This window comes from Sphaerodactylus townsendi, linkage group LG07, assembly GCF_021028975.2.
Source record: "Sphaerodactylus townsendi isolate TG3544 linkage group LG07, MPM_Stown_v2.3, whole genome shotgun sequence".
Taxonomy (NCBI): Eukaryota; Metazoa; Chordata; class Lepidosauria; order Squamata; family Sphaerodactylidae; genus Sphaerodactylus; species Sphaerodactylus townsendi.
In genome coordinates, this window is record NC_059431.1 from 54,205,954 (window position 1) to 54,226,584 (window position 20,631).

Sequence of the window (20,631 nt, forward strand, 5' to 3'; positions counted from 1 at the left end):
CAGCAGGTAAGTGGAAATATAGTATAGAACAGGGATAGCTGCAAGCCCAGAGCCTGAATCCATAATTTATCAGTCTTCACCATCATGGCCAATTGGCCATGCTGGTAGGGGCTGATGGGAATTGTAGTTCCTGAACATCTGGAGAGCCGCAGGTTCCCTACCCCTGGTATAGAATGTAAGCAAGAGCAAAGAAAATGCTGCATGACAGGTACAAGGGAAGGAATAGTAGGATGAAGGAGAATAAGGAAGAAGAAGAGTTTGGATTTTTATCCCCGCTTTCTCTCCTGTAAGGAGACTCGAAGGAGCTTACAATCGCCTTTCCCTTCTCCCTCCCCCCACCCCCAACAAACACCCTGTGGGTAGGGCTGAGCACGCTCCAAAGAACTGTGACTGCCCAGCTGGCATGTGTTGGCGTGCCCAAGTTAATCTGGTTCACCAGATAAGCCTCCACATCTTAAGTGGCAGAGTGGGGAATCAAACCCAGTTCTCCAGATTAGAGTGCACCTGATCTTAACCACTGCACCACACTGGCTCTCTACAGGAGGAACTGAAGAAGAGCAGAAGATATGTTGACCACATTTTGATCTGTTTCAGTGGGCTTCTACTTTATGCAGAAGTTCTGGAGAAAGAAAGACACAGAAATTGATCACCATGAAAGCACTTTCCCATAAACATTGTGCATGCTTTTATTTCAGAGGAGGAAATTTGAATTTGGAACAAGCTATACATTCAAATACTATAATGGCAGAAAGAAGTAGAGGCTACACATTACCTGCAAGTGTGCATAACAAAGCTCTGGTTGATGTACTGAATGAAAAGCAGCCCAAGCAGCCAAACGGAAAACCTACAGATGAGGAGTGGTCAAACTTTTCCTCATCAGCTATTCCCCCCTTTTCAAAATCACTCCTCCATTTAACTGCTTTTTTTGCCCCCTCCCCAGCAGAGCTCCAGACATGACTTTACCTTTATAAATACAAACTGTAACAACACAGGAAAGCAGCTGGTAGAGAAATGGCTAATTCCCCTCTGCCCAAAATCAAAATCTCCAGAGAAAGTCTTTCATTTTAAATAAGCTGAGCTTGGCTACACTTATTTGGTTGTCATATGCAATCCAGGCCTTAGAGGCCTGGTTCGCAGGTAGGTAATGGCTCTTGCGCACGTGTTGATCCAGGGCTGCTACTTGCCTCTGTCAGTTCTTCCTCTTCATGCTGAAAAGAAAGCTCATATGGTTTGGTTGTCTTGCGCAGCTTTGCCCACCGCCATTTCATTATTCGCCTGAAACGCTGCTCTGCCAGCTTTTTTTCTTCCTTCAGCTCAAGCTGCCGCAGCTGTTCTTCTAACTCGAGCCTCATCTGCAATTCCTTCTCCCACTATTGCAAAAAATAAAAAAGAGTTACTTCATCAGACGTCTCAGTGAAGTTAGAAAGATCAGACTTAATAACTCAGCAGGAACTGGAGATAATTTAAAGAGAGAGATTTAGGGAGTGGGCATCCGCATGATTAGGGATGTGTCATGAATGTTTATTAGAAAGAGTAACATCCACCCTGCAGAGTTTATTCATTCCAAATACACTGTTGGACAGCCCACAGCATCTTGATAGGATTGTCAGAGGCTCTGGTTGATTTTTTTCAAACCACAATGCAGAGTTCATTGGCAATTAGTGTATCAAATGTCTGAAAAGCAGGTACAATTCTTATTTGTCTCATTATTTTTTTAAAAAAATCTGCCTTGTGATGTGAAATCCATGTGGCTGGCAATTGCAGGGCTTTTGGTCATCCCAGTCAGCTGTGAGATTCTGCCAAGATAGGGGAATTGTCATGCTTCCCAATATGCCAGGAACTGTTAGAGGAAAGTGAAATGTAGGAAAGGCAGGAAGTCAAAAGACACATAGCTTGTGCTATCAGCATCACAAAAGAAATGCAACACAGCTGTGGCCTGGCAACCACTGTATGCATACAAATTGTACACAAGTTATATTAATGTTATGCACACTGAAAAGAGCAGCTCACCTGCCACTCTCCAGCTCATCATTGATTTCTAACGTGGCCTTCAGAGCTGAACCCATTCCCAATCAATGCTTTATCACTTTCTCATATCCCAAACCAGAAATGTGGGCTTTTTTTCAGTGAGAAAAGCAAATGTTCATGAAGCTGGTTTGGGCCCGTTAGGCACCAAGCACTTCCAGTGACCCTCCTTACCTCATAGCACCTTTGCAGTGGAGTCTCCTCGCATTTCCTTGTTTACGCTGAAGGAGGTGCCCCACTGCCTACTGCGCAGTTTGTGCGACTTGCCTGCCCCCACTTCTGGGTCGCTTCACCATCTAACACAAGTTTGAATATTGCCAGATATATTTTTTTAGCCCTTTAAGTGCAATATCGATATTTCTTATACCGATATTGTGCAGACTGCTATCGTTTTTGAGGGAAATGCTGGTCATTAATTCCTGTGAGGAACAGAGAGGGGACATGATCCCCCCCCCCTTTGCAGGGATTGATGGCTGGCATTTTTTTAAAAAACCCAATGATAACAGCTCACACAACATGTATATATAAGGAATAACTATGATACTTTTAAAGGGCTCAAAAAACCTCTCCCCCAAGGCAAGGGGGAAATATTGTGGTTTCCCTATTCTCACTAACTGAGGGGCTTTTGGGATGTTCTGTGCTGCAAATGGGATCGCATCAGTACAGAAATCTATGCCTCAGAGGAAACTTACCCTCTTTGCAGGGCAGAGCACCAGTAATAATCAGCCTTGGTTTTAACATTACCTTGCTTACATTTAAAGCTTCACTAGCAGGAGTGGCCAGACTATAGTTTGGGAAGCTTATGAAGTTTCATAGCACATTAAATGATATCCACAAGGCTTATTATTATTAACGTCTGCAACATTTTTCTATGATTGCTTGGGAAGTTCACAGAGTTCCAAAGCACATTAAATGATATCCACAAGGCTTATTATTATTAACTTCTACAGCATTTTTCTATGATCAAAGCACTCTACAATTCTTATCTTGGTTATTCAGAGCACTCCTTAGAGAGAGACTCCACAAACAAGGGACTTGCACAAAATTAATGAACTTTAAATCTGCAGGCTACTTCATATGTTATTTCCACGCAGAAGATATTTCCATGTAGAAATTGACATAAAACATGAATTTGTTATTATCATATCAGATGATCACACATATGAGTTTTCTACCTATGTACATTCAATGTGCAACACACTCAGAAGGCAGGAATGAATTCCCAGTGAAAAACCTAAATATCTAATAGTTGCTTGACAATATATAGGCAGGTTACATGTTAACTCCTGAGTGGAGTTTCCCAAACTCCCTGCTGAATTTCTCAACCTCAGCATCTTGATTACTGTTACCATTACTACAGCCCCTACAGATTATCCTTTCATGTGGTATAAAACCAGGCTACATTAATTTCTGTAGTATTTAATTGGAATATATTATATGAAGAACATTTGAAAACATGAATTTTTCTTGATATTGAAATTACCAGCTGTCACTAATAGTACCTTTATCTGAATTGTTCTCCACATGAAATTCATAATTAAAAACTGACCATATCAGAAGAGGTATGAAAATCAATCAAAAAAGAAATAGCAACAATGGAAGGCATTGTGATCTGCTAGGTGGAAAGAAGAGAGCACATGAAAACGATTGAGGGAGGAAATGCAACAGTGGCAAGCAGTGGTGCTGCTAGCATGGGTAGGCAGGGCACTTGCCCTAGGTGACCCTTGAAGAGGGACATGTAGCCTGAACTGCTGCTGGGAATGTGAGATGGCCTGGTAGGGCCAGTTGCAGCTGGTGGAGATGGGCCAGGCAGCCAGGCCCAGGCAGCCACAAGTGGGGCCAGGACAGCATAACGCCTTCCTCTTGCATTTCCCCCTACCAGATAAGTTCCTCCTGTCTCAGTAGAGATGAGTGCCAAAGGGCTGAACATGGCAGGTGAAGAAGGGTTGGGTGGATGGGCAGAAGGAAACCCTGCAAAAAGGGTCAAGGGGCTCATGAATTGTTGGGTTGCAGAATGCATATCTCCTGCCCCTTCTATCGCTCTCTGTGCCTCTTCTCTGTTCCTTGCCTACTACCTGACCACTCTCCCTTGATTGCTCTGGGGACCTTTCCTCCTCCCCTCCCTTGCCTCTTCATCTCTCCTCCATTATTCTCTGAACCTCTCTTCTTTCTAGATTGATCTCTCTTGATTGTTCTCAGCATCTCTCCTCCTCTTTTCCCTCCATTGTTCTCTGTGTCTCTCCTCCTTCTGGATCCCTCAATTGCTTTTCCTCCCTCCTGCCTCCCCCACATCCATCACTCTCTGCTACTCTCTTCCTTTTGTATCACTCTCCCTCAATTACTCTTGGTGCCTCTTCCTCCCACTCCTCCCCCCTCCCCCCTCCATCACTCTATGTAGCTCTTACCCTTCCCCCACCCCACTACTGGCTCTCTCACAATTGCTCATCACCACTCCTCATATTATGGTACAATTATCTGAAAGCTGATATTATAATAAAGGTAAAGTTATCTAAAGATGTCTGCAGTGGTGGGATTCAAATAATTTAACAACCGGTTCCGGTGGTGGGATTAAAATAATTTAACAACTGGTTGTTTATAAGCACCATTTTAAAAACCGGTTCTGCCGAAGTGGTGTGAACCTGCTGAATCCCACCACTGGATGTCTGGACAGGGGCACAATTTCAGTGCTTGCCCTAGGTGCTATTTTCTGTAGATAGACCCCTGGTTGCAAGAGTTTGTTCAGAAACCAAACTTTAAATGTTGTGAAATAGACAGACAAAAAGGATCCATGTGGCCTTTGGATTTCAAAATGCAGACTACCTTTATAATGCCTTATATGCATTATAAATCTTTATAATGCATTATATACCTTTATAATGCATTGTATACATTATTCGAAGATGAATGAATTATATGCATTCATCTTTTTTCCCCTAAACTCATGGTGTAACTGCCCGCTCAACTCAGGAAAATGGAGGAGGGGAATCAACAGTAACCTTTGCAAAGAAGACATTCTATGGCTTCTGTAAAAATATTGTGCAGGAAAGACGAAAAGTCTTTAGTGCTACAGTCAAGGAGAGGTTCACATCTCATGTTTTGAACCTCAATGACAGCATCATTACTGCATTAATGGAGGCCCTAAAGGGATTGTTTTATGCATAGAAACTGCAGCTCAGAGTAAAACAGCAATAAAAGTATGTTTATTAAGAAAGAAATGCAACTTGGGTTTAAAAAGGAGGAAGAAGGGTTTGGAAATAATGGCCACATAAAAAGAGGTGATAAGGCTCTGGGGCATAAAGGAAGTAATTTCAGATTCTGAGAAAACAGTTTGGGGGGAGTTGATTGGTATAATTGGATGCCCACAATTACATTAAGGATGGACCTGTCTTAAATAGTGAGATGTCTTTCCTCTAACACAGTACTGTAAGCAAATAAGTAGCTCATAAGCATTGTCGAAGACTCATAGGCATGTTTGGTTTAGCTACCATTATTACCACTTGACAAAACTGCCCTGAATTCTAAAATATATATTCCAGTGTACTTGGTACTTCAGCTGTTTACTAAGTAGGAACTCAATGAAGAGTTAACTATAAACACTTGTTCAGTGTATCACAAAAGGAATGATAGTTTCAACCCCCAGAAAGGCTTAATAATAGCAGTTGGAGAAAAACTCTGGAAAGAAAGAACAGTCTGGAAAGGAAGAACACTCAGGAATGACCACTATTGTCACCTGAGAGATGGCAAGAATAATTTCCAAAGTCCAAATGTTAGAGAATATATCCAAATTGTATGTGACTGTTATCATTAATAAGAATGTTTACAGCATTTTAATATGTTAACTCCTGCACGTGAGAGGCAGGTAAGACTGAATCAGAAAGACAAACCAGTTTGCTTCATATCTGAGTGAAGATTTGGATATTTTTCTTCCATATCAAATCTAACTCTATTACTCTGTACTGGTCTATTACTCTGTACTGGTCCCAGAACAGTGGGAAAGAGAAAGTACTTAACATACTATTTTTTAAAGAAACCAAGAGAAGAAGCAGTAGCACTATCTTCCACCCAATTGCAGCTAAGATTAAAATTGCATAAGTAAAGATGCAGTACTCACTAGAGAGTCTGTCAAATGAAGGATGGCAATTATGCTCTTCAAAGCTATGATGTTAAGATGTACTCCTTAAAATAAGCAGCTCAAGGAAATCCCAATTACTGTAAGCAGTGAGAAGGTCTTGGCTAAAAATGTGGGATATGTGACTGTTGTATTGCAATAAATCAACAGAATAAATAATGGCAGAGATGCGAATGAGTTGTTTTGTAGAACTTTACTAGATAAATGAATTTACACTAAATATATGAACAGCAAACTCTTTCTATGCAAGTGCTCACTCTGGGTGTCTGTTCAGCCTATCTGTGTCTGTGTGTCTGCCTCTCCTCTTTTTTGAAAGAAGAAACAAAGAGATCTTTCTAGAAGCTCATGGGATTCCAGTCATGTGACTTCAACAGTTAACTCTTGCTTGACTGACTGAAGTAGGCACTTATAAAATTCTAAAAGTTATGCTAAAAGAGAAAGGATTGTAACCCTGATGAAAGAACCCCCTAGAGAATGTGGGGAGGCCATGGCATACAATCCCCTCCCCTCCCTCGCATGCCACCCCTCACTCCCTCCCCTCTCCCATCCCTCCCTCACATGCCACCCCTCACTCACTCCCCTCACTCCCCTTCCCTTGCATGCCACCCCTCCCCTCCCTTCCCATCCCCTCCCTCCATTAGGGTGGGTAGGCCATGTCCAGATGCCATGTCCAGATGCCCTCCCCTTCCTTGCATGCCACTCCTCCCCTCCCCTACCTTCCCTTCCCCTCCCTCTGTTAGGGTGGGTGGGCCATGTCCAGATGCCAGGTCCCCTCCCTCTCCCTCCCCTCTCTTGCATGACACCCCTCACTCCCTCCCCTCTCTTTGCATGCCACCCCTCCCCTTTGACATTGTTGTAAATCAAATGCTTTTAACCAAGAACCATCATAAGAAACAACTAATGCGTTGGCTTGGACTAGGCTTGGTCATTAACCTAGAAATTCAGTAACATTGGATTTGGATTTATTTGGGCATAAAATTATCTGTATTTTGGGTATACCTGAAAAATTCGGGTCCATCTGATTTTTTTGTATTTTTTGTGTTTTTTCATGTTTGTGCCCGCAGGGGGCGCATTTTTAAAGCTAGCAGCACCAAAATTTCAGTCTCATTCGGAGATTGTCCTGATGATACCAACTGAGTTTGGTGAAATTTGGTTCAGAGGGTCCAAGGTTATGGACCCCCAAAGGAAGTGCCCCATCCCCCCATTGTTTTCAATGGGAGCTAACAGAAGATGGGCTACCTTTTAAGGGTCCATAACTTTAACCCCCTCTGAACCAAACTTCACCAAATTCAGGTGATATCATCAGGACAGTCTCCAGATGAGACCTTGAAATTTTGGTGCCTCTAGCTTTAAACATGCGCTCCTGACAGGCACCCCAGTAAATTGCTCTAGATTCTCTGCTCTGCGGTGCCTTGGCTCCATTGTACCCAAAGGGGAATTTCTGTGCAGGCTGCACATTTTTTAAAATAGAGGCACCAGACTTTTAGGGTGGCTCCAGGGGGCCCTCCTGGTAATAGCATCCAGGCTTGGTGAACTTTGCTTCTGGGGGTTCAAGTTTATGGGCCCCCAAAGGGCTTATTTTGTTTCCCCACTCCTACACATGAAGCCTGCTGACTGAGTTCTCTCAACCTGCCCCCCCACCACCCCCAGAAGCACAGGTGGCAGAATGCTAGCAAGGCAGTGGGTGGTTGGTTGGCCACAGCCCTGTGTCCAGTAGCTGTTCCACATCAGAGCATGCTGACAGCAGCCCTGACACCAACCATGGTCAGGTTCAGAGTGGCTTATAACATATAAAAATATAACTCTCAAATAAAACTAAAATGCTAAAAATCTGACATGTATCCAACAAATGGCAGCAATAGAATTTTCTAATTTAACCTATAAGAAACATCACCGATCTTTCCATACTTCTATCCTGCTGTCATCATAATGGTGAGAGAGACTGCTGAGACCAGATAATGGTAAAGCAGAACAAGGAGGGAGAGAATGCTCAGACTGAAATGTCCACCACTAGATGGTCAATGGTAAATTGTTGGTGGAAGGTTAGCAGACCAGTCAGAGGGAATGGGGACAGCGGGTGGCCTCAACTAAAAGTCCAGTGGAACATCTCCTACAGACCCTGTGGAACTGGTTTAAATCCCACAGGGTCCTGATGTCAGTTGACAGAGAGTTCCACCAGAGTTCCACTCTGGTCGAAGCTAATCTCTAATATCCTCAGGAATGAAAGTTTGCAAGATTTCAAAACTGAATAAAATTTTGGATTTTGATGCTGAAATTTGAACTTGAAATTTGATATTCACATTTTGGAACTGAAACATGATGTATTGCATGTTTTAATGTATTACATGAATTAATGCAGTTAACAGAAATTTATTACATTCTTTTGCAATGTATCTGATCTGTTACTGTCAAATATTGATCACTACTGCATGTCAGCTATCAGATGCTGTAAATTACTGACAGTTAGATGTTGGCATCTGTATGTCACCTGTCAGATCTTGTAAAATACTCATTACTACAGTGTGTCAGCTATAAAACATCACTAAATCCTGAATGCTATATGCGAGCTGCTTTCAAATGGTGACTGCTACTGAAGCTAGCTGCCAGATACTGTACAAGGCTGAATTCTCATTGAAATATTTGGCTGTTAAATTCCCTGAATAGCAAGAAGTTCCAGGGACCCCTGGAGAGGTGCCTAAAAGTGACCTAAATAAATAAATAAAACTGGGTTTTGTTTAACATTCCAAAAGTTAACATTCCAAAAATGCCATAGGTCTGTACTAGTAAGGAAGAGAGAGCACTAGTACAGACTTATGGCATTTTTGGAATGTTAACTTTATTTAATAACGTACAAACAAAGCACAGCCGGGAGAAAGGAAGGAGGAGGGGGGAGTTTGAATTTATACCCCCGTTTTTCTCCTGCAAGAAGACTCAAAGGGGCTTACAATTTCCTTTCCCTCCCCCCCACAACAAACACCCTGTGGGGGGGGGGGGCTGAGAGAGCTCCGAAGAACTGTGACTCACCCAAGGTCACCCAGCTGACGTGTGTTGGAGTACACAGGCTAATCTTGTTCCCAAGATAAGCATCCACAGCTCAAGTGGCAGAGGGGGGAATCAAACCCAGTTCTCCAGATTAGAGTGCACATGCTCTTAACCACTACACCACTGCTGCTCCCAATGAGAGACAAAGAGGCACTCTAACTACCCACATTTGTCCCTAGAGAGTGGGAACTCCTGTACCTGAGAGTGCTTTAGCCAGTTCACAAATATCTTTGCTGGCTTCTTTCTATTTCTATTAAAAATTTGAACCTGCTCTTTCTTCAGAAGTGCACACCTGTCCCATTCCCTCAGTTGAGAGGGGTCACCTTCTCCCAGCTGTCATCATCTATCAACGGACCATCTCTTAACAGTTAGTGCCCATTGCGGAATACTAACATTATTTTTTCATAGACTCCCACCAGATGTGTCCATTTAGGTCAAACTTGCAGAAATAAACCCATTCAAATAACTCAATACAACAAGTGTAGAATATTTTGCAAATAGAGAATATCCACCAAACTGAGCAAAGGAATTTGATTTATCTTCATGCGTAAAATGTACAAGGGGCAGTGATTCACAAATTAATTTAAGTATAAAAGGCCAATCCAAAGAAAGGAGGCAGTAGCGTGGTGTCTGGGGACAGTGTGACCACGCTGCCTTTAAAGAGGCAATCAGTGGTATGGATGCCGGGGGAAAAGCCCAAAGTGTACAATCATGAAAAGGTGACCCAAGTCTTTAGTGCTGGGGGGGGGGGTGTTACTAGGCCAAAAGTGCATTGGGAGCTAACTACAGTTTCTAGGAACACCCCTGGAATGCCCCCAGAACACTGACACAGACATTTGCAGTGGCACCCAGTTTGTCTGTCAGCCTTTCCTTCTCCCAGTTTCCTTAATTCCACCTATCAACAAACTTAAAGGCACAGCAGCTGCAGGGCTCAGCTTCCAGGTTGGGGTCCTGCTGCAGCTGGGGTAAGTCCCTCGGTGCCGGCATCCGTGCCACTATGTGGTGTTAGTGGCACAGATGCCAACATAACACGTCCACCACTTCCTACATTGTTTAAGCCCTCCCCCTCATTGACTGCACAATAAGCGTACAGTTAGCCTGTTTGTTTTCAGAGGTCTGAATTGATTTTGATGCATGTACACCAGCTCAATATGTTAATTATACTGTTAGAAGTTTAATGTTTTTCTTGTGGTACAGTTGTATATATGTAACAGGGCAAAGGGGACGAGTTACACGCACAAATATATATAAAATCTTGTATGTTTTAGTTAATAAAAGTGATATCTTAACATGTTGAACTGTCTGTTGCTATTTACTAAGTAATAGTGGTGTTTTTCTGTCTTTCAAACTTTTCTGTCATTCAAACTTTAAAGTCGCCTTTAGATAGCTTTTAAGACAAGCATGCATTCCCTTCCAGATGTCTAAACATTTTCTGGCCTATGCACTATGTCCATGCCAAGCACACACAACAAGCACACTCAATCATGCATTTACACACAATAATTATTTTATCACCCATTTTTATCAGCTCCCATTTGCCAGGGGCCTGTATCAAAATAACCTCAAGGAAGATGTTTCAGCTATGAATAAAAGATCGGAGGGTTCTCTGCTTTATTTCAGTACTGCTCTGGAAAATCCCCTTGAACAGTGCCACTCACATCCAGTGAAAAGAGGACACAGAAATTGGGAAAATAAAGCCAAAGTGAATAGGAATCATAGGGAGATGGCTGGGGGTTGGGAGGGGTGGAAGGTAAGCATTAGGGAGTTGGAAAATAAGGGGCAGCGGAGAAGGGGTTTGCTGGGCAAAGAAAAGCCTGGCTTATCTGCAGGGGGTGGGGTGAGCGAGGAAGGGGTTTGCTGGGTCTAGAAAGTTCTGGCTTGACTGCAGGGGGTGAGGAAGCAGGGAAGGAGTTTGCTGGCCCACGAAGGGCCCAGTTTGACTGGGGCAGGGGCAGCAGGGAAGAGATTTGCCGGCCCAAGGAGGGCCCAGCTTGAGTCGAGGTGGGGGGATGGGAAAGGGATTTGCCAGGCTAGGAAGGGCCCAGCTTGATTGTGGGGGCAGCAGGGATGAAGTTTGCCAGGCCAGGATGGGCTTGGCTTGAGTGGGGGGAGGGGAAGGCATTTGATGGGGGCATCTGAAGGGGGTGAGGAAGAGCTTTATTTGATTGGGGGCAGGGTTTCCTGGCCCATGAAGGGCCTGGCTTGATTACAGGTGGGAGGGGGATTGGGGTTTGCCAGCCCAAGTAGGTCCTGGCTCGGAAGGGGGGGGGCGAGGAAGGGGGGGCGAGGAAGGAGTTTGCTGGACCAGAAAGGGTCTGGCTTGACTGCAGGGGGTGGGGGCAGCAGGGAAGGGGTTTTCCGGCCCCAGGAGGACCTAGTTTGACTGAGGGTGGGAGGACAGGGAAGGGATTTGCCAAGCTAGGAAGGGCCCAGCTTGATTGTGGGGGCAGGAGGGATGAAATTTGCCAGGAAGGGCCTGGCTTGACTGCAGAGGGGTGGAGGCGGCCAGGAAGGGGTTTGCCAGGCCAGGGTCCAGCTTCCAGTGGGGTGGAGAAGGCGTTTGCAGGGGGCATTTGAAGGAGGGGGGAAGGCTTTCTTTGGGTGGGGGTGAGAGGAAGGTACCAGGCAGTGGAGCACTTGCTCCACCAGCCAACCCAGCCGTTTGGGCAGGCAGGAGGGCTTCTGGAAGGCCACAGAGCAGTGGCAGGGATCTGGGGGCATCTGAAGGGGGTGAGGATGGAGATGCAGGGGGCATCTGAAGGGGGTGAGGAAGGGCTTTCTTGGGGTAGGTTGGGAGTGAGGTACCAATGTGGACTGGGGGGATCAAATGTCAGTACGATGAACCCTAAGCCAATGGGAGAGCAGGTTCTGCTCTCCCATCGGCTGAGGATTCATCATCAGACATTCAATGCCTTAGCATTTTATTGTTTAGGATAATGCATGGCATAACTCAGAAAGTTAATTAAAGGGCCGCAGAGGTTTATTAGCTAATAATCATGTTGGCAAATTGTGATTTTTTTAAATTTAAGCAAATGCCCATTTTAAAACCTGCTCTTACCTGAACCTCAATTATTTTTTTCAGCTGCATATCAGTGCGGGTGAAAAAATCTGGACACATCGGTATTTGTGGTTGCAAAAACTTTTCCCTTTAGAAAGAAAGAGGGAGAAATCTGTTATTTGACATCAATTTTGTGCTTATATGAGAATGTCCACCCTTATTTGAATATCAGCTGATGTTTACTGATGGTGCCAAGTCTACCATCTCTTTGATAAACCCCTACATTAATGAGAAAAGGAAGTGAGCTTTGAATCTTGAAAGCTTATACCCTGGAAATCTTGTTGCTCTTTAAGGTGCCACTAGACTTGGATCTTGCCCTTCAATTTTGTAAAGCTTTTCAGAATGTCAGCTTTTCACATTTAATCCAACACTGCATGAAATTATTTTTGTGGAACACTGACAGAGGCAGGAGAAAGATTTAAATTGGCATTACTATATGAGAATATACAGAAAAACCCTGATGTATCAAAAGTTTTTATTACCAAAGATTTGCATTACCATTTTATTACCAATGTTAGCAAACTAGATGTCTTCAGAAGCTTGCTCATTGTTGCTGTCCTCCAGAAACTGGCATACAGAGGTGCGCTGATAAAATATTGTATCTGAACACAGGAGTTATTTGCAGCCAGGGCACCATCTGTGAGGTGCCCTGCCGGGGCTTCTCAACATAAAATTCTCCAGGTCACTGTTGATGGGCAGAAGTGCCACTCCACCAGGCAGGTTGACAATGTTGCCTGCTGCCCACAGCATCCCCATATGGTGGAGTCAGCTGTCCTGATCCCCATCTGGTTCCTCTAGCGGTGTCTGTGGGCAGTGCTTGTCTGCAACCAGACCTTCTTGGAGATGAAGCCCCCAGGGGGCCTGGGGCAGCTGGGGGCAGCAGCCAAGTGCTCTTGGACATGCAGAGCGTGGAGGTTGTTGAGCAGCTGGCCAGCCATGGCCCCTAGAGCCTGTTATTGTATTATAATATAATAAGAACATAAGAACATAAGAACAAGCCAGCTGGATCAGACCAGAGTCCATCTAGTCCAGCTCTCTGCTACCACCCAGTAGCCCTGAGTGCCTTTGGGAGTTCACATGTAGGATGTTAAAGCTGTGGCGCTATGGCTGTTGCTCCGAGAGCACCTGGACTGTTAAGGCATTGCAATCTCAGATCAAGAGGATCAAGATTGGTAGCTTCTTCCCTCATCGACTTCTCTCCATAAATCTGTCCAAGCCTTTTAAAGCTATCAGGTTGGTGGCCATCACCACCTCTGTGTAGCCTTATTCCAAACACCAATCACACGTTGCGTGAAGAAGTGTTTCCTTTTATTAGTTCTAATTCTTCCCCCCAGCATTTTCAATGAATGCCCCCTGGTTCTAGTATTGTGAGAAAGAGAGAAAAATTTCTCTCTGTCCAGCATTTTCTACCCATGCATAATTTTATAGACTTCAATCATATCCCCCTCAGGCGTCTCCTCTCAAACTAAAAGTCCCAAGCGGCTGCAGCCTTTCCCTCATAAGGAGATTGCTGCAGTCCCCTCATCCTAAATTAAGCCCTTCTCTGCACTTTTTTCTATCTCTTCAATATCCTTTTTTTGAGATGTGTGTGACCAGAGCCTTTAGACACAATTACTCCAAGTCTTGATTAGCACCACAGCTTTATATAAGGACATGACAGTCTTTGCAGTTTATTCTCAATTCCTTTCTAATTATCCCCAACATGGGGTTTGCCTTTTTTCACAGCTGCCATACATTGAGTTGACATTCCCTTGGAACTATCAACTAAGGCGCTAGAAATCCCTTTCCTGGTCTGTGACTGATGGCACTGACCCTGTAGCATGTATGTGAAGTTTGGATTTTTTGCCCTATGGTATCACTTTGCATTTTGCTACATTGGTCTGCATTTTTGCCGTTTCTTAGCCCACTCACCTAATTTATCGAGGTCCGGCTTGGAGCTCCTCGCCAATCCTTTGTGGGACATGCCACCCTACATGGTGGTATCATCAAACTTGGCCACCACGCTACCCACCTACTTCCAGGTCATTTATGGAATAGGTTAAAGAGCACTGGTCCCAATCACAGGATCCTTGGGGACACCACTCCCTACATCTCTCATTGTGAGAATTTCCCATTTACACCCTCTTTGCTTCCTGTTTCTCAACCAGTTTTTTAATCCATGGGAGGACTTCCCCTCTTATTCCTTCATTGCTGGTTTTTCTCAATAGTCTCTGGTGAGGAACTTTGTCAAAAGCCTTTTGGAAATCAAGTGAACAATGTCCACTGGTTCCCCACTTATCCACATGCCTGTTTACATCCTCAAAGAACTCCTAGTAAGTTTGTAGGAACCAGGTTGCCTCTGCAAAGCCATGCTGACTCTTTCTCAGCAGGTCTTGCTTTTCACATGTTTTATAATTTTTATCTTTAATGACAGATTCTACTAATTTACAGGAGGAACAGATGTCAAACTGACTGGCCTGTAATTTCAGATTCCCCTAGATCCTTTCTTAAAGATTGGTGTGACATTGGCCATCTTGCTTCAGTCTTCAGGGATGGAGCCTGATTTCAAGGATAAGTTGCATATTAAAATTGAGAGATCAGCAATTTCATGCTTGGAAGCTCTTTAAAGAACTCTTGGGTGAATGCAATCTGGGCCAGGGGATTTGGTAACATTTAATTTTATCAATGGCTGCCAGAACTTCTTCCTTGTCTACCACACTATCTTTGTTGGTTCCTCGGATTAAGCCTCCTAAGAAGCTTGGTTCGGAGTGCAGGAATTTTTTTCCTCACCTCCTCTTGGAGTGAAGACAGATGCAAAGAATTCATTCAACTTTCTGCAATCTCCCTGTCATCTTTTAGCACGCCTGACCCTTTGTCATCCTTGGGCCTACCGCTTCCTTGCTGGCTTCCTGCTTTTGATGTACTTGAAGAACTTGTTTGTTGCTGGTTTGATGTTCCACAGCCATGTGTTCCTCATAATCCTTTTTTGCCTCCACCTGACAGCTTGGCACATAACTTTGCCACCATTTGTGTTCTCTCTGGGTATTCTTTATCAGTTAAGTTGGACTTCCATTTCCTAAAAGACATCTTTTTTTTTTTCCTAATGGTTTCCTCAGCGTCCCTTGTTAACCATGAATTTGGCTTTCTTTTGGACTGGTATAACTTTCTAACCTACTTGAGACACATTCCAGGCTGAGCTTTTGTGACTGTGTTTTAAATAACCTCAAGCATCTTGGACATTTTTTGACTCTCTTGATTTTTCCCTTTCCAGCTTCCTCGCACTATCCCCCTCATCTTTGAAATTTCCCTTTCTGAAGGTAAATGTAACTACATTATTAGTTGTCCCTTGTTAGCATGCAGAGATACTGAATCTGACAAGCATTGTGGTGGCTGTTCCCTATCGGCTCAACAACGCGACTTCCCTTTTCCAGGTCCTGGAGTCCCACACAGGAGTGAATCTGGGGGGTCCACATCTCCCTGGTTGGTTCTGCAGCCATCTGCTCTAAGCCACAGTCATTTAGCATATCGGGAATGTTCTCTCCTTACTGTGACCTGAACATACATTTTTTTCCAGTTATATGGGGATGGTTCAATCGCCCATTACCACGACATTTTTGCTTTTGTTGGCCTCTCTAATTTCTTTTTCCATCTCAGAATCCTCTTGTGCGCTTTGGTCAGGGGGACGATAATATATTCCTAATAATACTATCGATATATCAATGGCAGTATCTGAAGAAGTATAAAGAAGCTGGTAACATGGAAGGGGGTCAGGGGGAAGGCAGCCGAAGGAAGGCTGGGCATAGGTGCAGGGAAGAGGAAGTGACTAAAATAAACCATGAAATATTCCCTCCTTGACAAGTCTGAGGAAGTCTGGGGCAAAGTTGTGATGCTCTGGCAGCAAAGCAAATTTAAATGCATGCTATGAGTGGTTTCGCTTGCTATGGAGAGAGTGGAAAGTGAAGTGGGGTTGGAGGAAATATGTCTGTACAAGAAATCATGTTATGGCAGACATTTGCCTCCACCACTCAGCAAACACATTGTATGTAATCAGTCCACAACAGTCATAGCTAGACCTATTCTTCGTAAGTATGTATTATCCTCTTTGAAAGCTACACATTCCATAGCATAAGCCTGTGTTGTGTCATTTTGGTTTGATATGTGCAGCGCCCCCCCTTCAAATTAGTTCTAGCCTATTATTGCATATTTATTTCTGCAGTAATGATTAGCTCTGTAATTACTCTGAGTTCAGATTATAATTATAATCATAAGATCATTAGATGTTACAGCTTTGTGACTAAAAATATACCAGGTGTGTACTGTAGATATATTTAAGGGTGGGTTCCCCCCCCCCCCGCCTCCTTGCTTTAAATGTGCTGAGGGGAGTTAATCTTCTTACAGTGAAGAAAAAATATTCCTAAATTGGATCACTTAAAAAGTAGGGGGGGGGGGGGAATTGGCTGAACACCTTTGCAATAGCATCATATCATAGAATAACCAGTTCTTTAAAAAGGAACGGTCAGATGCTGGTTAATTAATGAGTTCTTAGGTATCAAGGACCAGGGCATCTGCAACCAATTTAAGAAATATTGAAAATGATCCAACCCCTCGAAGACATGCAACTATACACAGGAAGAGATCTCCAGGGCAGAACCCCGTCTAACTCCATCTTTGGTGTTCAGCCAAGTGACACAGATACCAGGAAAACTGCAATGTCCTAACCATTAATTAGAGCAGGATGCCCACACTTTCTATTCATAGAGGGATCAGCAGTCGTCCCTAAGGTCTTCTTCACAGGCTGTCTGGGCATGCAGCCCAAGGGAGAAGCAAGGGTGCTTGCTTATGCTTCTTGTCAAGGAGGGAATATTTCATGGTTTATTTTAGTCACTGAACTTTGACCCCACTTAACCTCCTTCTACAGAGGCCTCAGCTACGCTGGCCAGACTTATCTTTTTTTATAATAGTGGTGCTATTGTCACAACTGTATATCCACTGTCTGAAAAAGAAGATATAAAAAGCCTAGTAGAAACATAATGATTGTCAAAGACCTGACTTGCCTTTGGGGTCATAGCAACTCCAAGTACTGTGGGCTCTGAACTGGAATTCCAAGATGTCAAAATATATTTTAAATTTCATTAAAGTAAGATGCTAAAACACAGGTTTAAGGCAACAGTGAAATGCAAGATGCTAAAACAGTGAAATGTAAGATGCTAAAACACAGGTTTAAGGCAACGTGTCAAAGTGCAAAACAGTTACACAAAGAAAATAACAAAAAGGCTAATGACTACATACCATAGAGAAAACCCTCTACAAGCAAACTCTTACTAGCAGAAAAGTACTAGTTGTCTCTAGTATATGTGCAAAGTTCCCATACAATTTCAAGCAGAGTGGAGGGCAAGAAGAATTGGTCAATTATGCAAAAGGTGTCCACTGCGCTATGGGAGAGAATGTCCATCACAGCAAGATTTCCTCAAGCCCTGCTTTCACTTTACATTCTCTCAATGGCAAACAAAATCACTTAATTTTCTTCCCTGCCAGAGCGGGGAAATTTGCCAGCGAGCACAACTTTGCTCCGGATATCTTCCCTACACCCAGAGCCGAGACAGGACTAAAGTCCTCATGGTAGCAACATGGAGATGAATCAAATGCATTACTTAATAATCTGGTCAGCTGTGGGAGTTGGTGCTGAGCGGTCGCTCTTCGTTGAGCTCCTCCACCTTTTAAAGATAAGTTTTAAATTTCCCCTACCCTTTGTAGTTTTATCTCTTAGTATTTAGCATTTTCTTTTAATTTAGAGTTTTCTGTTGCAATTTTGTTGAGACAGACTATAATAAAGAACCTTCTGAGTTGATATTTTAAAACCAGGCTAAAATCTACAATATTTTAATAATAGCAGTGCTGACTAATGAGTCTGTTTCCTTTTTGTTTTTAAAACAAGTTGTGTACTTCTGAAGCCTGGAGCTTCCCTTTCATCAGGTGTGGGTTGAACTAAGCTGGTTTTATTTTTTTATATTTCTTGGCTCAACCAGAGAGTTTGAGGGTTTTTGCTGGCTCATCTCCCTGACCAGCTGGTGTGAATAGGCATACAGCCCCAATTCTCAGCTAAAAGCCCTGAGACTTCTACTAACGTTTTTTTAAAAAAATTACACACTAGCTGTTAAGGTTCTGTTTTATATTATATTTTCAATGAACTTCTGAAGTTTAATGAACTTTTGAAGTTTGCTCTTAAGCCTTTTAGCTACTTAGTATTTTTTACTAGCCTTTGGCGTTTTACAATGCGATCTGTTTTAGCTTAGGTGTAAATAATTGCTCCTGTGTGAATATTTTACTCATTGTCACAGTTGTTTGGCTGCTATCTAAAATGAAGAACGGGAGAGCAATTTCATCCCCACACTCTCCATGCCAGAAGTCCTAGTTCCCTAACAGAAGTAAATCCATTGACCAGTTTTTAACCAACAATTCTCCAGTGGAGGCACTAATTGGGGGGGCTTAAACTTACTATCAAATAGATTTGCTCCATTGAAGCTAACCTGGAAGTTGGAGGATATGTTTCCTAGCCCACCTGCAGAAGAAGTTTTGCAGACAACAAGCCCATCTCCAACTGGGAGTTTAGGAAAACAGTGTGATGCTTTAATTCCAAGTTTACAAAAGCCTCCTAAATAAGAATAAAAGAATTAACAACACATGACAATTTATACATTCGACAGGAACTTTTCTCCTAATGAGTTGATTTTTAATTTCAAAAAACTCTTGACTTACTTCTTTAACAAATTTTATTTCACCCTGGGGCTAAATTAGATTTGATCTCCCATCAAATTTTAAAGACACAGAAGCTTCAGAGGGAAATGGATCTGACGGTGGTAGCTCCCTTTATTTATTCAGACACTGCCTATATGGCCTTCAAGGCTTCATACACCCACCTGGCAGCTAAAGCTAGATAATAGGAATTCGCTAATTTTGCAAAAAAGAGCGAGTGGTGTTGTATATTGGACATTCCAAGCTAAACCAAAATAGGTGGTTGGTCAAATTATACTGCAATTAAGGTTCTCTTTGAGCCAGTTGTTAAAGTGTGCTGCTCCAAACAAGATTCAGTTGATTTCATATATGAATACTTGCTCCCTGTGGATTACTATAAAAGAATTGCCCTCACTTTTAGTACATCTAAAAATACCTCTCTACTATTGTTGAAACATTCTATTTTTTTTTCCTCCAGAAGGTATGATATTAAAATTACATGCGCTTTCTTTAGGAATACTACTATCCACAATGAACTCATTGAGGAGACACTCATGCTACACCTGACAAGAGGAATGCAAATTTAAAGGAGTTCAACAAATCGACTGCTGTTGGAAACCCTAACAAAACTGGACACTCTTCAGAAGCTTTTACCAAAGGAATCAAAGAACTAGTGGATGAGTGGAAGCAACTTGAGATGTCCCTGAATGAAATCCACTCTTCTCACCAACATATCCTTGAGGAAGTGGAGGATGTTTTGTGCCTCAATTCTGCTCCCAATTCTGTTCCAGAGGCCTTGGGGGATGTATTATGCTCTGGAAATTCCCCTTCTTGCCCAACCTTACTTGCCTATAATCCTGTAATTCAAAGTTACTGTTCTCCAGATAACTCTCCTAATGAAGCAATTTGTGTGCCCATAAGTAAAGGGGGGGAAAAGTTGTCTGGTAAGATGGGCACAATTGAGTTTGAAATTGACTTAAGATCTACTAAAGTGCTTCAGAAGCTGACTTCCAACCACAAAGCCCAAAGAGAAAAACGTGGGCGCAGGAGCTGGCTGAACTTTCAGCTCCAATGAATAATAATTGCCCCCTCTGTGGATGGTTACAGTAAAGATGCTTTCAGGACTCTCCGGTGACCTTGTCTCCTTCACTGATGCCACTGTCTCCCTTCACTGATGCCAGCTAATTTAGTACAAGGGAGGCCCTTTGCTGACTTCAGATTACTACCATCGGAGGAACAGAGAAAAATGTGGTTGACAGACTGGAAGGGAACTAGATTACAATTCATTAATATCATGAAGGCTCCTGATGGGCTGAACTTATGATAAGGAAGTGTCTTGTTCAAACGCATAAAACCGGTCTCCAAGTTCATCAAATCCCTCTTGCTGTCTCTCCAGATACTGTATTTAAGCTTCCAACAAAGGCTATTGTCCACCATATGAGCAATGCTAGGTCTGACACAATTTTGTTCCTCTACCATCCAGCTAATTTGGTTAATTTAAAAAAAAAATGGTTGTATTCAACAAAATGTAACTGATATTGTGTCCCTAGGTGATGGTAATTGACTGAGAAATTCCCCAAGTACTGAATTCCCTCTCCTGGAATGTTGCCTGGTTGGAGCAGGAGGAGTATCAATCCTGGTTTTATTTCCCTATTTGGAGTAGTAA

At 43.1% G+C, this 20,631-nt stretch overlaps 1 protein-coding gene across 1 annotated transcript in view; it reads right to left on the reverse strand.

Moving 5' to 3' along the window:
- Positions 1 to 672: 672 nt before the first annotated feature.
- TMEM232 (transmembrane protein 232) overlaps positions 673 to 20,631 on the reverse strand; it is a 194,093-nt gene continuing 174,134 nt past the window's right edge. Inside the window, exons 14-15 of the mRNA XM_048503411.1 lie at positions 12,255 to 12,342; positions 673 to 1,370 (exon numbers count right to left, since the gene is read on the reverse strand). Of these exons, the coding sequence (XP_048359368.1) occupies positions 1,119 to 1,370; positions 12,255 to 12,342 (340 nt within the window). The 3' untranslated portion in view covers positions 673 to 1,118. The remainder of the gene's footprint in view (positions 1,371 to 12,254; positions 12,343 to 20,631) is intronic.